Genomic DNA, 14,598 nt, shown 5'->3' on the forward strand with positions numbered 1-14,598 from the left:
CCAATTTAATTTGCCAGAAGCCTGATGAAGAATCTAGCTTGCTAAACACCTTTGCCCCTGCAAATTCTGCCATGATTTCTTCACGTGACGGCAACTTAAGATGTTCCCTTTTTATCGCTCGATTAAGACCTCTTGGGTCCAGGCAAACTCTAATGTCACCATTTTTTTTCTTGACAGTTACTAAGCTGCTGACCCAATCAGTTGGTTCCTCTTTCTTTCTTGACGTTTTCACGTAGTTTGAATGGAATTTTTCGACCAGCATGTTGTACCGGTGCCACTGACGTATCCACATGTACTTTGTGTTCTGTTGGCATACACCCTAAGTTAATAAAACATTTTTATATTGGTCTAGTATTCTGTGCGTATGTAGGTCATCCATATCAACATTCCATGCAGCTTTAATCAGTTGCAGTTGCTGGCATGCTTTAAGACCTAACACTGGTTGATGTTGCTTTGAAGAGCTGGCATCAATTGTGGTCACAAGGAACGAAAGCTTTGCATTACGTCCTTTGTACGCTACTTTAGTAGTACAGCTACCATCTATCGGTATAATGGTACCGGAGTATCCACTAATTTTTACATCAGATCTGTCAAGTGGAGGTTTATCTATCAGCTTTCTGTAGAAATTAGCAGGGAGGATATTTACCTGTGCTCCAGTATCTAATTTGAATGGCACTTCTACACCACCAATTGAAGAAATAGATCTTCTCCTAGATACTGTGGAACTAGAACTAAATACAGTGATTTGACTGATTTGGTTCGACAACACTTGGCCCAGTGGTTGAGACCATGACATTTATTACATTTTTTACCCCATGCTGGGCATGACTTTGGAGGATGTGTTGTACCACATCGTTGGCATTTTTTTTCATTGGTAGGTCTGTGTTTGTTGTTATGCCCGCCAGTTTTTTGTGACCTTCTATGTGACCTCACCATGTCTACGGGTTTTGTCGTTGCTCATTACACTGAGACTAGTTTGCGATGTTTCATGTGTCAGGCCAATTTGTATTGCTTTCGCCAGTGTCAGCTCATCACCTTCCTCTAGACGCCTTTCCTGCACTCGTGCATGCTTTGACCGCAGGACGATGGCGTCCCGTAACATTCTGTCTTCCTCTTTAAACCCGCATGCCTTAACCAGTACACGCATGTCTGTAAGAAAGTTGTTAAAGGTTTCTCCCATCTCTTTGAATTCTGTTGTTAAATTCAACAGTAGCTCGTATTTTGTTTCCTTTGGGCTTTGTATAAGCCTCAAATTAATTTTTTCTGCTGGCTGGGCAGGGACATCACCGTTTGCTGGAACAGCAGGTTTCCAAGTGTCTAGGACAGTCGCTTGTGAAGCAAGATACCGACTACTTTACCACGCACTAACTAAACTAGCCGTATCGTGATAGGCGGTTCAACCGTTCACCAGCACATGCCCACAACAGTAATCTAGCCTAGCACTTTTCTATCCTGAACGAATAACGTACGCCTCTTAGTTTCGCCTAGTTAATAATAGGATTATAAAACTTATCTTTAAACTACTGTATAACTTTAATGTATTCCAAGTATACGATTGTATCACCATGTTATGTGTCTTATCAAGAGCTATACTAGTTTTATCAATTAATATCATTACAGTGATGGTGATGACGCTCCATTTGTTGCCAGTCAATGGAGACTGTGGTTGGTCTTTGCGCTTGTCCGGGTACCTGGGTCTCCGGGGAGCGGTATCACGTATTAAATGTTGTGCTCCTTCAAAGCAAATTTATTAGCGCCTACTGTACAAACCAGAGAAAGAGCACAATTAAAAAACAGTGGAATAACAATAATGTTTACATGTTTACAACTAAGGTAGGCTTAAACAAAATTGCAACACCACCCCCCTGTTTTATCCACCCTAGGGACTATACAACAATACAAACCACCAATCACATATAATAAACAAAACAACAGCAATACAAGGAGTATCCAACAATTCAATTTCAACAAGGTACAGTAGTATCCAATAAGGTATAATGTCCAATTAGTTAGGGAATATCTTGATTTTCTGTGAAAAAATTTATTAACAAAGGTTTTTTTGCAGATTCATACACCAAAAAATTCCTCCAGACATTAGGGGATGGGGAAAATGGTTAAATCTGACCTTTGACCTTACAATTCCTGTGACACTATCTCAGTAACCATTGGCCTGAGAGATTTAGTTTTTGCACCAAAATGTTTCTTATATACATATTTATATTTCCTATAATGAAATATTTTTTCAAAAATCCATTAGAAATGGTGGAAAATGACCTTTGACCTTTTAAGGTATAAAACATGTGTATCTCAGCAACCGTTGGTCCGAGAGACTTAATTTTTGCACCAAAATGTTCCTTATATACATATTTATATTTCCTATCATGAAGTTTTTTTTCAAAAATCCATTAGAAATGGTGGAAATCTACCTTTGACCATATAAGGCATATAACATGTGTATCTCGGCGATCCTTGGTCCTAGAAAATCATAACCTTAGTCATGAAGTTGTAATTCTGAAGAAGTAGAGACTTTATTACAAGATATGAATATGCTTTACTTATTAACCAAAAAGCTTTATTCAATGCTGAAAAACATTTATCCCAATCAAATATTTCAATATCTCCTGACCTCACATATTTCGTTCTTGATAATGTATCCCTATTCCAAAAAGTTAATTATGTCTCCTGACCTCACATATTTCGTTCTTGTATATAATGTATCCCTATCCCAAAAAGTGAATTATGTCTCCTGACCTCACATATTTAGTTCTTGTATATAATTTACCCCTACAGTACCCCAAAAAGTTAATTATGTCTCCTGACCTCATATATTTCGTTCTTGTATATAATTTATCCCTATCTCAAAAAGTCAATTATGTCTCCTGACCTCACATATTTCATTCTTGTATATAATTTATCCCTACCCCAAAAAGTTAATTATGTCTCCTGACCTCACATATTTCATTCTTGTATATAATGTTTCCCTATCCCAAAAAGTTAATTATGTCTCCTGACCTCACATATTTTGTTCTTGTATATAATTTATCCCTATCTCAAAAAGTTAATTATGTCTCCTGACCTCACATATTTCATTCTTGTATATAATGTTTCCCTATCCCAAAAAGTTAATTATGTCTCCTGACCTCACATATTTTGTTCTTGTATATAATTTATCCCTATCTCAAAAAGTTAATTATGTCTCCTGACCTCACATATTTCGTTCTTGTAAATTTATCCCTATCCCAAAAAGTCAATTATGTCTCCTGACCTCACATATTTCGTTCTTGTATATAATTTATCCCTATCCCAAAAAGTCAATTATGTCTCCTGATCTCACATATTTTGTTCTTGTATATAATTTATCCCTATCTCAAAAAGTTAATTATGTCTCCTGACCTCATATATTTCGTTCTTGTATATAATTTATTCCTATCCCAAAAAGTTAATTATGTCTCCTGACCTCACATATTTTGTTCTTGTATATAATTTATCCCTATCCCAAAAAGTCAATTATGTCTCCTGACCTCACATATTTCATTCTTGTATATAATGTATCCCTATCCCAAAAAGTTAATTATGTCTCCTGACCTCATATTTCGTTCTTCTATATAATGTATCCCTATTCCAAAAAGTTAATTATGTCTCCTGATGTTCTCTTTAATGATCTAAATCAGATTCTTCAGAATCTTCACATTTCTTTTGACCATTTGAACACAGTCCATTACACTTCCTACAGCATCAATAACAATAACATTTGTGTTTGTGAATGTTGTTTAGTGGATCCACTACTGGGAGGCAACTTGTCTGGTATTATTTTGCCTTTCACAGCTTGCTTGGAATAACATCTGTATCTTGCTGTACTGAGCTTAATGTTCCAAAAATGGAAGATGTAGTATCACAACCTGACCATGCATATGTGAAAAGAAACTTTTCGGCATTTTCAATTTTGTTTTGAAGACTTTTCACTAAATACATTTCATTCGATGTTTTCAAAACTATATTGTCGTATTTACTGTGGTACACTAGCACAATAAAACAAGAACATCAGTGTCATCTGCAACTACCATGATATTTTTCCCATTAGGTACTCTGGTCTCAACTGCAACTTTTACTATTTTTGTGTCAGCATCTTCTTTTGTTTACTGTTCTGACAGATTAGGTCACCTCTGATGTCGATTACTCTACATGAACTTTTACCTTTCATTCTTCTGAAATGCTCATGGTCTTTGGTTGTAGGTATTGATGGATAACCATCAAACATTATAACACAGTTACAGTATCTTTTTCTTATGTAGCTCAGATAGTTGTGACAAATGTGGCTGTACGAATAATTCAATTCCCATGGAACTTGATGTAAGAGCCATCCTCCATCAATGATAGTTGCTCCTATGTTCAGACTTTCTGAATTTACAACATTTGTATCTTTCATGCTACGTCCAAATGCTGCTTTGTCCACTTTCCTCATAGTTCTGTCAATAAGAAATAATGCGGTAGGCACAGGAGTGAGTTCTTACTTGAATAAGTCTTCATTTATTCCATCACGTTCTGCTAGTAATGCTAGACGAGTGAACATAATGGTTTTTTCAACGTGGATCTTTTTGCTATCAACTTTGATGGGCATTTCTAGAGAACTCAATGGTTTTAATTGCTTGGATTTGGACATTGTATCATTGTATGTTTTGTCATCCATAGATTTCTGTATCGCTGTTCCAATTGAGTATGCTCGTTCACAGTTAACTTCATTCATATCTGTTGTTGTTAATCCAGTCGATAAAGACTTGATGCATTCATTATCCTCACATCTCTCAAAGGGGTTATGCCCTCTAAACCACTCTACAAAACACTTAAATGTTTCAAAGTCCTTCTTCATACGAGATTCCCCACATTCTGTATGAACGGTTTTCATGTCATTTATGCCAAGTCTTGAATCGAACAACGTACGCAATTCCGATAGATATGAAAGAGTCCACACCCACAAGACATCAGCTGACCCAGTATTCCTCATGCGTCCATGAATGAGACCGCCAGAAGATTTAGAAAACCTCATTAATGTCTGTTCAATTGTCAGGTCAGACCATACTCCTCCATACTTATTTTCTGAATATCGTGTGGTGTGGTAACCATCTTCAAACTTCTTATACAATGTATGATGATCTGCGTTTAGTTGTAACATCTGCTGCAAATACAACCGACTGCATTTTGCATATTTTGTATGCCCCGCTGCAGCAAAAATTGGTAGCATTGCTCTAACTGTGGCAAGGTGCAAATTCCAGTCACTTAGTCTTTCTGCCTTAATGAAATGCATAATTGTAGTAATCATGTTGTGGTACTGGACCCATAACTGGCCTGTTCTTGAAGATGAAACCTCTGAAATTTTAATTTTCATGAGATCTGGATCAGTAACTGCAACTGGGATGCTACTTTTATTATCATCATTGAGCATTTGATACATTAATGCTGCATCAGTGAGGAAATGGGCTCACAGTGCCTTTGAGTATGCACCTCCAGATAACACATGCTTTGTTGTTACTTGTCCATATTCGATTCCAAGAATTTCATCTACTGTAAGCCAGATCCCTTCATTATGTTACCGATACATCCAAGATAGCTCTTTAACATATGGAATCCACCTAATCTTAGGACGACTGGAAGATTCTTTTCCTGTTGTATCTGACATGCTTTTATATAGAGGGGTTGGTCAAATGTGACCACTGCAGGTAGTGTGTGTGATACAGAAAGTCAAAGTACTGAAGATGGTCGATAACTCATTAGGGTTACTGTTGATGATTGGCAAATATCTGATAGTTTACTTCTCAGTAGTTCCTTGGTATTGTGTATGCATGTAAACAGACCTACCAGTTCTGGAAGAACATATGATATCATTATACGGTTTAAACTTTTATGATAACAACCCATGGAACTCTTTTGGACAACTACTGTAGGTTGCTGCTGCTTTTATCCCTACTTTTGATATGACATTGGTACTCTCTTAGAGTTGTTCATTTTTTGAACACTTTGGTTTTCTGGAGTGACGATTTCGATTAACCCCATTGCATGGAACCCAACATGTCCATTCAGTGTAATGTCATGGTCAATATTATCACCAACAAACTGTTGCAATCTGTTCTCTTCTAAAGGTGTTCCACCATCACTGCTGTTAGTTTCACCCTCAGCATAAGTGTTTAAGTAGGTGTACTTATAATTTGACATTTCGCTATAACTCGAACAGTACCCAAGTTTATGTAGCACATTTACCAGCCATTTCGAAGCAAACCTGTGGTCTATTACAAGTGCTAATCCTAAATGAATAGGCACCTTGCAGGTTGGCCCTGAGGCGTTAACTATATTTTGTCCCACTAGGCCTAGCACAAAGACAATACTCTTGATCAAATCACATTCTAGAAACTTCATATAGGCCGGCCCAGGCCGATTTTGTCTAACTAGTAAATAATAATGACATCCCACATGAATTTACTTTCCACTAGGCCTAGACCTCGGAAGTCCAACACAGTTTATTAATTATGGCAAACAATGAAGCCTACCTATATCACTATATCAATTGTTTATTTATTTATGCTATCACTACAATGTTATAGTAAAATGCGTAATTAACCTATATCAAGTAAACAAATATTTGTTTAATTTAATAAGCTAAATTTGATACTAAATAAAATGAGGTACATTTAAAATTCACAATGTTATTAAAAGAATAACAGACGTATCTCTAATGTGACAACAAATGACCTTTGACCTCAAAATTACCCCCTTTCCCCAGCTCAAAATTCACGGAGGAATTTTTTGGGATAACTTGGGATGCAAGCCATTAGAACATGAATCCACTGAAAAACCTTTGTTAATAATTATTTCACAGATTGGCATTGGTATGGTATTACTTAAAAATGCTCTCTTCTAGCCAAGCCTAGCTTACTTATAGTACCTGGCTATGCAGATTTGATACAGGTGGATCGAAAACAATAGAACAGGAACAAAAGAAAAAACTTCTTAATTAAAACAAAAAGTACATAATTTAACGTGGATAGTGGAAATTGCAGCAGATTTGCAAAATGCTTGCTACAAAAGTGACTTGTGAAGTTAAAAAAAAACAGTGTTTCAGCGGTTAAATGAGCATTCTACTGCTAGCTGGAATCAAATATATATTCGCTAGTGGTAATAATCGTTTTTCTTTCATTAATTTTGTTTCAGATGGAAAGAAATCAAACCAGGTGTTTTTCGTAGTGTCTTGGCTGGTGGCGTCTGGACGTTGACACAAACCAATGAAGGCGACGTACTATATGAAGTTAACCGACCAGAAACACCAAAACACAAACTGTCTAACAAATGCAGAGTTACCACACATGCAACAACAAAGACCAAATTTCAACTTACGGATGAAGACATTCTTAAAGATTACTTTCAATTAAACACCTCGTTAAAAGATTTATACGATCAATGGTCCAAAGCTGATTCAAACTTTTCAAAGATTGCTTCAAAGTTTGTTGGCGTCAGAACACTACGCATAGACCCAACAGAAAACCTAATTTCATTTATTTGTTCATCAAACAACAACATCTCTCGCATTACTGGTATGGTTGAAGCAATGTGCACCAATTATGGAGACATGCTGATGGAAATGGATGGCGAAAAGTGGTATTCTTTTCCAGATGCAGCCTGCCTTACTGGGCCAGATGTTGAAACGAAGCTTAGGAAGCTAGGATTTGGATACAGAGCTGGTTACATCAGCAGCTCAGCTGATTTCATAATGCAGAATGGCGGAACTGAATGGGTGAAATCTTTAAGAAACGTTACGTATGCTGAAGCTAAGGAATCACTATTGAAACTTAAGGGCGTCGGACCAAAGGTTAATTATAATTGTTTTCATCAATGTTACGTATGCTTCAGAATCTGTTAGCTAAAATTTAGATTGCACATACTTCGATTTTCCAATCAATTTGATTGTTGTTTATACTTTTAATCCTTTATTACAGGTAGCAGATTGTGTGTGTTTGTTTTCATTGGACAAAACTGAAGCTATCCCGGTTGATACACATGTATGGCAGATTACTGCACGCGACTACATGCCGAAGTTGACGAAAACAAAATCATTAACAGCCAAAGTCTATCAGGAAATAGGGAACTGTTACCGGCAGCTGTTTGGACAATATGCAGGATGGGCGCACTCTGTAAATAATCTTTAAATTATTTTCCATGCAACATTATTGTGATTTCTCAACTTTTAGTCCCCCAAAAATATGAATACTAAACACCACATTATACAGATACTAACATGTGACTTACTAGCTTAAATTGAGTACTATTGTTTGCGGTACTTGCTTTGTATCACAAGTTAAAATTCTATTCATTTGTTCATTATTTTTTAGGTTCTTTTCAGTGCTGATCTTCGAAAATTCAAAGAACTTCAAGAAAAACAGGTAAATGCAATTACATTGTTTAACACAGTTTCCTAGAAAAATCAAGTACAGTACTATTATAGCGCCCTCTTCCACTATGTGGAATAAATGCAAATAAAGAGAGGGCAGCACTCAAAAAAGTTTAATTCTGCAGAATTTTAAAAGGTAATAGAACTTTCCTTTTGGCAATCTAAGGAGTGTGCTGTAGGATGCCCTAGTATAATCTGAAATATCTTGCCTATAATCCAATTTTGATCAACTATATTTTATTTATAAATTATTGCTTTTTCTCATGGAAGCATGAACCTGGATTAGAAATTAAGAGAGAACATGGTTCAACTACTGAAAAGCAGAAAAATCGTAAAAGGCAGGCAAGAAAATTGGTAAAAACCGAGAAAGAAGTAGCAAAGAGAATCAAAACCGAGATAGAATAAAGGGAAATATTTTGACAGAAAAAACTGAAAATTAAAAACTAAATATAGAAAATGATTTCCTTTGGGATAATCTGGATTGATGAAGGAAATGGGGAAACAGGAAAAAGGGAAGTCATTGAGGTTCAAGCCAGACCAGGAATTTTGTTGTTATTACTAATTTGAGTGACAGGATGCTTGCTTTAAAGGATCTCTTCCGATTTAAATGTTGGTCAAGTGTGTTGCTTTCCTGAACACTGCTTTATTTATACTGGAAATAGCCATTTGTGATAACATATCAAAAATGGAAGACGTGGTTTTTAATATTAGGTAGATAATCAAAATAGTTGATCCTTTTTATTATGTAATGTTTAATAACACATTTATTCACTACTGGTATGAACAGTAACAAAATAACAAACAAAAATAAAAAATAAACAGACTTTTTAATCAAGTAATTAAAATATTAAGATTATTTTAATATCATTTTAAATCATGAGATAATTTTACTTGTTATTGCTACTTTGTTGTTTAATAAATAAACCTTTATAAGCAGATATTTTAATATATTTTATTTAATTCATGGGGTTCCAAATCACTTTACGTAATTGTACAACTTTTCATCATAATTAATTTCTCCTTGGCACTCCATGCATATTCTCACTGAAGATTTGAGGTAGATAACCAAAATAAGGTAAAATCATATTCTAAGCTTCACACAATATTTGCATTGCACTAGGCCTACTTCCTCTAAAATGTCCCGGCATGATGATAACAAAGTTCCAAGTCACTCGATCTTTGTCCCCATTGGTCAATTTCGGTCATGGTGAGATATACGCATCACGCCGTGGTGCAGGTATGGAGAGCTGTCGTTCGAAATCAGTGTCTTCGACGAGTCTTTCAACAATTTAAAAATCATCTGCTGTTTCCTTTGGTTCCTTCTTTTTAGACTTCTTTTCTTTATTCTTGAACTTCTCTTTTTTCGAGCTTCGTCGGTCAATGTTATTTTTCAAAATACACTGTATGTCACTCGTCATTGGTTGATTAATCAAAATATAATCCTGTTTTACTGTAATACCTTATAGATCAAGATATACAACAATTAAACATAGGAAAATTCTACATTTCATAATTTAATTAGGCCTACCTCAATTTTAAAAGACATTATATCAGCTGAACATGAATTCAAAAGTATTTTTTCTGGGCTGAATAAAATCTGTTGACTTAGGGGACATTTTGTGGTTGATGTAATGAAGCATGTAATAATCTTCTACAGCGTGTTGCCTTCCTGGTTTCTGCCTGAAGCAAACTTTTTTTTGTTGGTTTTCCGGGCAGCTTTTGAAACCACTTTGAGGGGTTCCAAGTCACTCGATCGTTGTCCCCATTGGTCGATTTCGGTCATTGTAAGATACGCATCACGCCGTGAGCTGTGGTATGATGTCAGTGTCTTCGAAACAAATTAGTCTATCAGTGGTTTCAAAATCCTCTGGTTCTCTCTTTGATTCCTTCTTGAACTTGTTCTATTATTTCTTTTTTCTTCGAATTATTAATATTATTTTCCAAGATACATTGGATATCACTCGTCATAGGTTGATTAATCAACGTCGTCCTGTCTGGTCGAAGACTTTGTAGAAAACTTGTCGTTCGTTCATCAGAAGCTTCTTGGCATTGTTCGTCCTCGCTCACATTCCTTCCAGAAAGACTAGAGGTACGTAGTTGTTGGAGAAGACTACAGTAGTCTTCCCGGATGGATTTGCAATTTCCAGGAGACTCCTCTCTCCCTGTCTCTTTTTTGGCTTCCGCTGGTTTTTCTTCTTGTTGTCTTTTTCATTTGCCCTGATGTCTGATGACTCATTTCTCTCTTTAAGTTAAGAAGAAAACAAAAACTGTACAAGGTAAATCAAACAACATATATAAATGTGAAATTCACGAATGATGTTACTGACAATATTTGATGGTTGACAAAGAAACGACACCTACCTGTTGGTGTTTGAGAACGTGACGCCAATCTTTCGCTCCCAGAATCACCACGAATTCTTGAAGAATTTAATAATAACGAATATAAATAATTAGGGCCTATATGACTTCAAGACAAATAAATAATAAAAATGTATTCGTCTTAAAAATAATTAAAAATATCTTTTAAGATTTCTATGTAAAACGACTGTAATTTTTACAAAACGTTAACTAGTTTATTCTTAATAATTTACAGTATCCTATAATTATTGACTTAGCAAAAAACGACAATGAAATCTAACAAAATGAAACCGTAAGAATTTTTCCGGTTCCGATAAAGTTCAATATCAATTTAGAAAATAATGTGTTGCCTGTTGCAATGCGCATTGTCATGGCACATTAGCTACACACATTGTTTGCGCCCGCTCGCATTTCTCCCAAACCCGCCCGCCCGTGTTTCCAAAAATTATAGATTTTTTTATAGTTTAAAATGCATATGCAAAATGTTTATTTCTTATTTGTCATTATTTAATAAAATAAATACTATACTTCACGTGGTTTGTGTTAAACCGGATTTGAAACGGCAGGGGGTGGGGCGGTTATACAAATTACCACTAACAATAATTATTGCTTGAGATTGGAAAACGCCTTACGTTGCGTAAATGTCTTTGAGTTGTGTCTACTGGGAACCAAGCTTTATTGAGGTACGGCAATGTACATCATAATGTTATCTTATTACGGATGTGAATATTAATACTTTTAGATGGTCAAGGCCGCTCAAGTTTGCCCAATTTAGTTTTTTTTGTCAATCACTCATTAATGAAATGTAATTGGACCGGCTACATTAAACATATTTTTAAAAAGAGTAAAACGTTCACATTAAGTACCGTATCCTGAGATAAAAACGCGTTTTATTGTACTTTTAGTCACTCCCATTGTTTTGAAATGTCTGGTTCATTAAAAAAAAACATAATTAACTTATATTTTTACGTAAACAATCGATTAGCAAACGTTATTCTTATATTTTATCGGTCAATAAACACGTGATCGGCAATGTCGTGCTTAAAACACTTACTTTCGGTCATAGGACAAAATCTGGGATCTGTACGTAAACAATGCCATTATTAAACTATCGATTAGCAAAACTTATGCTGATATTCTACTTTCGACGCGTTTAATACATGTGATCTGCATGTGCTTAAACCCTTCATGTGTCCGTAATCAGACGAAATCTTGAGGGCCTAGGCCTATAACACATGGATATTTCCCTCTATTTATTATGAAGTTACGGCTACTACTTCCGTTCCAATCAGGATTTAAATTAACGTTAAATTCAGTAGCATGTAAAGGATCTACAGTACATTAGCATAGTATTTTGAAAGTGCCACAAATTCTGTTATCGGTTGGTAATAGGAATTTATATGAAATGATGCGGTGGTTACGTGTAGAAAAAGCGTAGCCCTCGTATCTGTACATGACGTCTCAAAAAATTGAAAGTTTTTCTATGAAATGATGCGGTGGTTACGTGTAGAAAAAGGGTAGCCCTCGTATCGGTACATGACGTCAATCAATATTTTACAATACGAGTTGCTTTTGTGTGAATAGATCAACAAGACAAATTAACCGTGGAGTAAATAAACAGTGGAGTAAAAAAAAATTATAATTTATGAATAAACATGGTTAAAAAAGTTAAGAAACATGCTTTCTTCATTTTCACATTTTAGTGACGCCCCTGTTCTGATTGGTTGGTCTTTTTTTATGAACCATTTATTTATTCATTGCTTTTATTTTATTGTAAATATTTATTATTTTTCAAGGGTGCTTATAACCTTAAATCTGTAATTCCTGCACAGACCTTAAATATGTATCGGGCCCTGTATATGCTTGTGGGTGGCGTATGTGGAAAAGTAATTGAATTGAAATTGAAACTACAGTATTATTTTGTCATTCTCGTACCTTTAAGGCCTTGTATGACGGTGCCTCAAGGTGGATTCGAACCTTAACACTTGACGTAATCCACGTAGATCATCCACTTATAATGGATTGGTTTACCATATTGTAATCAAACGAATATAACTACTACTCTGCAGGGAGACACTCTTGTGGATTTCCTGCACTGTATTTAGTTAGTCTTCTTCTGACAATTGGTAATTTATTGTAAACTTAGATTCAGCAGACTAATTCTAAGGCTTCCGTCGCTCCTTTGCGTATAGACGCCTTCAAGTATCCTTTAAGTCCCATTACTTTCAACAACGCTTCCCTTTTCAGGAAGAAAAACACTGATTTGTATTTTAATAATCATTAATCAAACTACTTACCTCTAATGTGGTAATATGAAACACGATGAAATAATATTTTAGGGAGCGGTTTGTATGAAATCCGTTTTAATCCCCAAATATACCTTAGTTGAGATTGTTTTGGGATTAGTTTGTGGAATTCAATTCGGGGAACTGTAGACGGGAGGGACGTCAGAGATGGTGGTGTCGATACATTTTGTGAATTTGACTAACAGCTGACGAAAGGTGAATAAACGTATACATTATTATGAAAGAATCCGCGATAGAAAATTATGATTATATCGAACAGATGGTGTTAATCCGGTGTCATCTAGCGGCTAAGAGCCCAAGAGCTGCTGGACTCATCATACTTGATACCAGTCGCATGTCAGGGTGACTGACCCTAGCTAGAAGTGGAATCTCTTCCAAGCCCTGCGGAACTTCAGAGAATTTAATTGTCATTCAGGTAAACACTGCTGTTTGCCATGGGCCTTCAGCTGGTGTTATCAATGTATACGGTATCGTTCATCGAGTAGTCCAAACCTAAGTAAACCATACCTCCATGAGTAAACCAATGTTTTGAAAATCAATGTTTTTTAAAATCAATGTTTTGAAAATAAAGTTACTCTTGATTTGGTTTAGGCTATGAATCCCACAATCTGGACCTCCATGATGGTACAAAGTAGTCCGATTGCGAACACACAAACACACCCTCAATCACGTCGATTTATACTTTGTTTTAATGTCGAATTGTGGTTAACAGTACGTGCTCGTACTATTTAGTAGATAGATATTGTATAGGATCGAGGAGAGAGAGAGAGAGAGATCTGAAAAAATATATATGTATAGAGTTTTTGTGTTTTCACAGGCTCTTTCAGCCATGGTGTCATGTCATATCAATTTACATTCATTATGTATTGTCATTGTATTGTGCTTCATAATATATAGTTTTGATGGAGAATGAGAGAAAACAGATAAATAAGAACACTAAAGAAGATTGCTTTCTCCGTTAAAACATATATTGTCCTTGTTCCCTTAAAAGGGATCTACCGTGAATAGAGTCCCAAGGTGCGGTTACCATTCAAATTTATCAAACACTTTAAATGTTAAGCTACCCTAAGAAATAAGAAGATTTAAAAACAATGTGCGTTACTGCAACGTAACAAGTCGTAAAGCAGATAGAGAGAGATACCATAAACTTGTTTGAGTGTTAAAAGCAATTACCGAGGTTCGTTTAATAAATTACTAACGGAAGAAAAATGGTGCTACAGTCTGAGTTTGTTCCTTTATTGTGCTGTTGACATTATAAATCGGTTGTTAATATCCTAATGTTTTGGACATTTTACCGTACGTCCGCAATCATTTAGTAATCATATTATTTGACAAGACCGTCAAGGATAGTAGTATAGAGTTATGTATAAAACAAAGTTTTTACACTATTGGTGGCGCTATTTTAGTAGGCGTAAGTAAAAACTTATCGGAAAACTTGGAACCGATTTTCTGCTGATAAACTCGTTAGCCAATGAATAGTCTGCTATCAAATGCGTTCGA

At 35.6% G+C, this 14,598-nt stretch overlaps 1 protein-coding gene across 1 annotated transcript in view; it reads left to right on the forward strand.

Annotated features, from left to right (window-relative positions):
- LOC140046954 (N-glycosylase/DNA lyase-like) overlaps positions 1-9,265 on the forward strand; it is a 45,723-nt gene extending 36,458 nt beyond the window's left edge. The window contains exons 2-5 of the mRNA XM_072091730.1: positions 7,201-7,855; positions 7,983-8,177; positions 8,376-8,426; positions 8,705-9,265. Of these exons, the coding sequence (XP_071947831.1) occupies positions 7,201-7,855; positions 7,983-8,177; positions 8,376-8,426; positions 8,705-8,839 (1,036 nt within the window). The 3' untranslated portion in view covers positions 8,840-9,265. The remainder of the gene's footprint in view (positions 1-7,200; positions 7,856-7,982; positions 8,178-8,375; positions 8,427-8,704) is intronic.
- The last annotated feature ends 5,333 nt before the right edge of the window (positions 9,266-14,598 follow it).

The sequence above is a fragment of the Antedon mediterranea genome, chromosome 4 (genome assembly GCF_964355755.1).
Source record: "Antedon mediterranea chromosome 4, ecAntMedi1.1, whole genome shotgun sequence".
Classification (NCBI taxonomy): Eukaryota; Metazoa; Echinodermata; class Crinoidea; order Comatulida; family Antedonidae; genus Antedon; species Antedon mediterranea.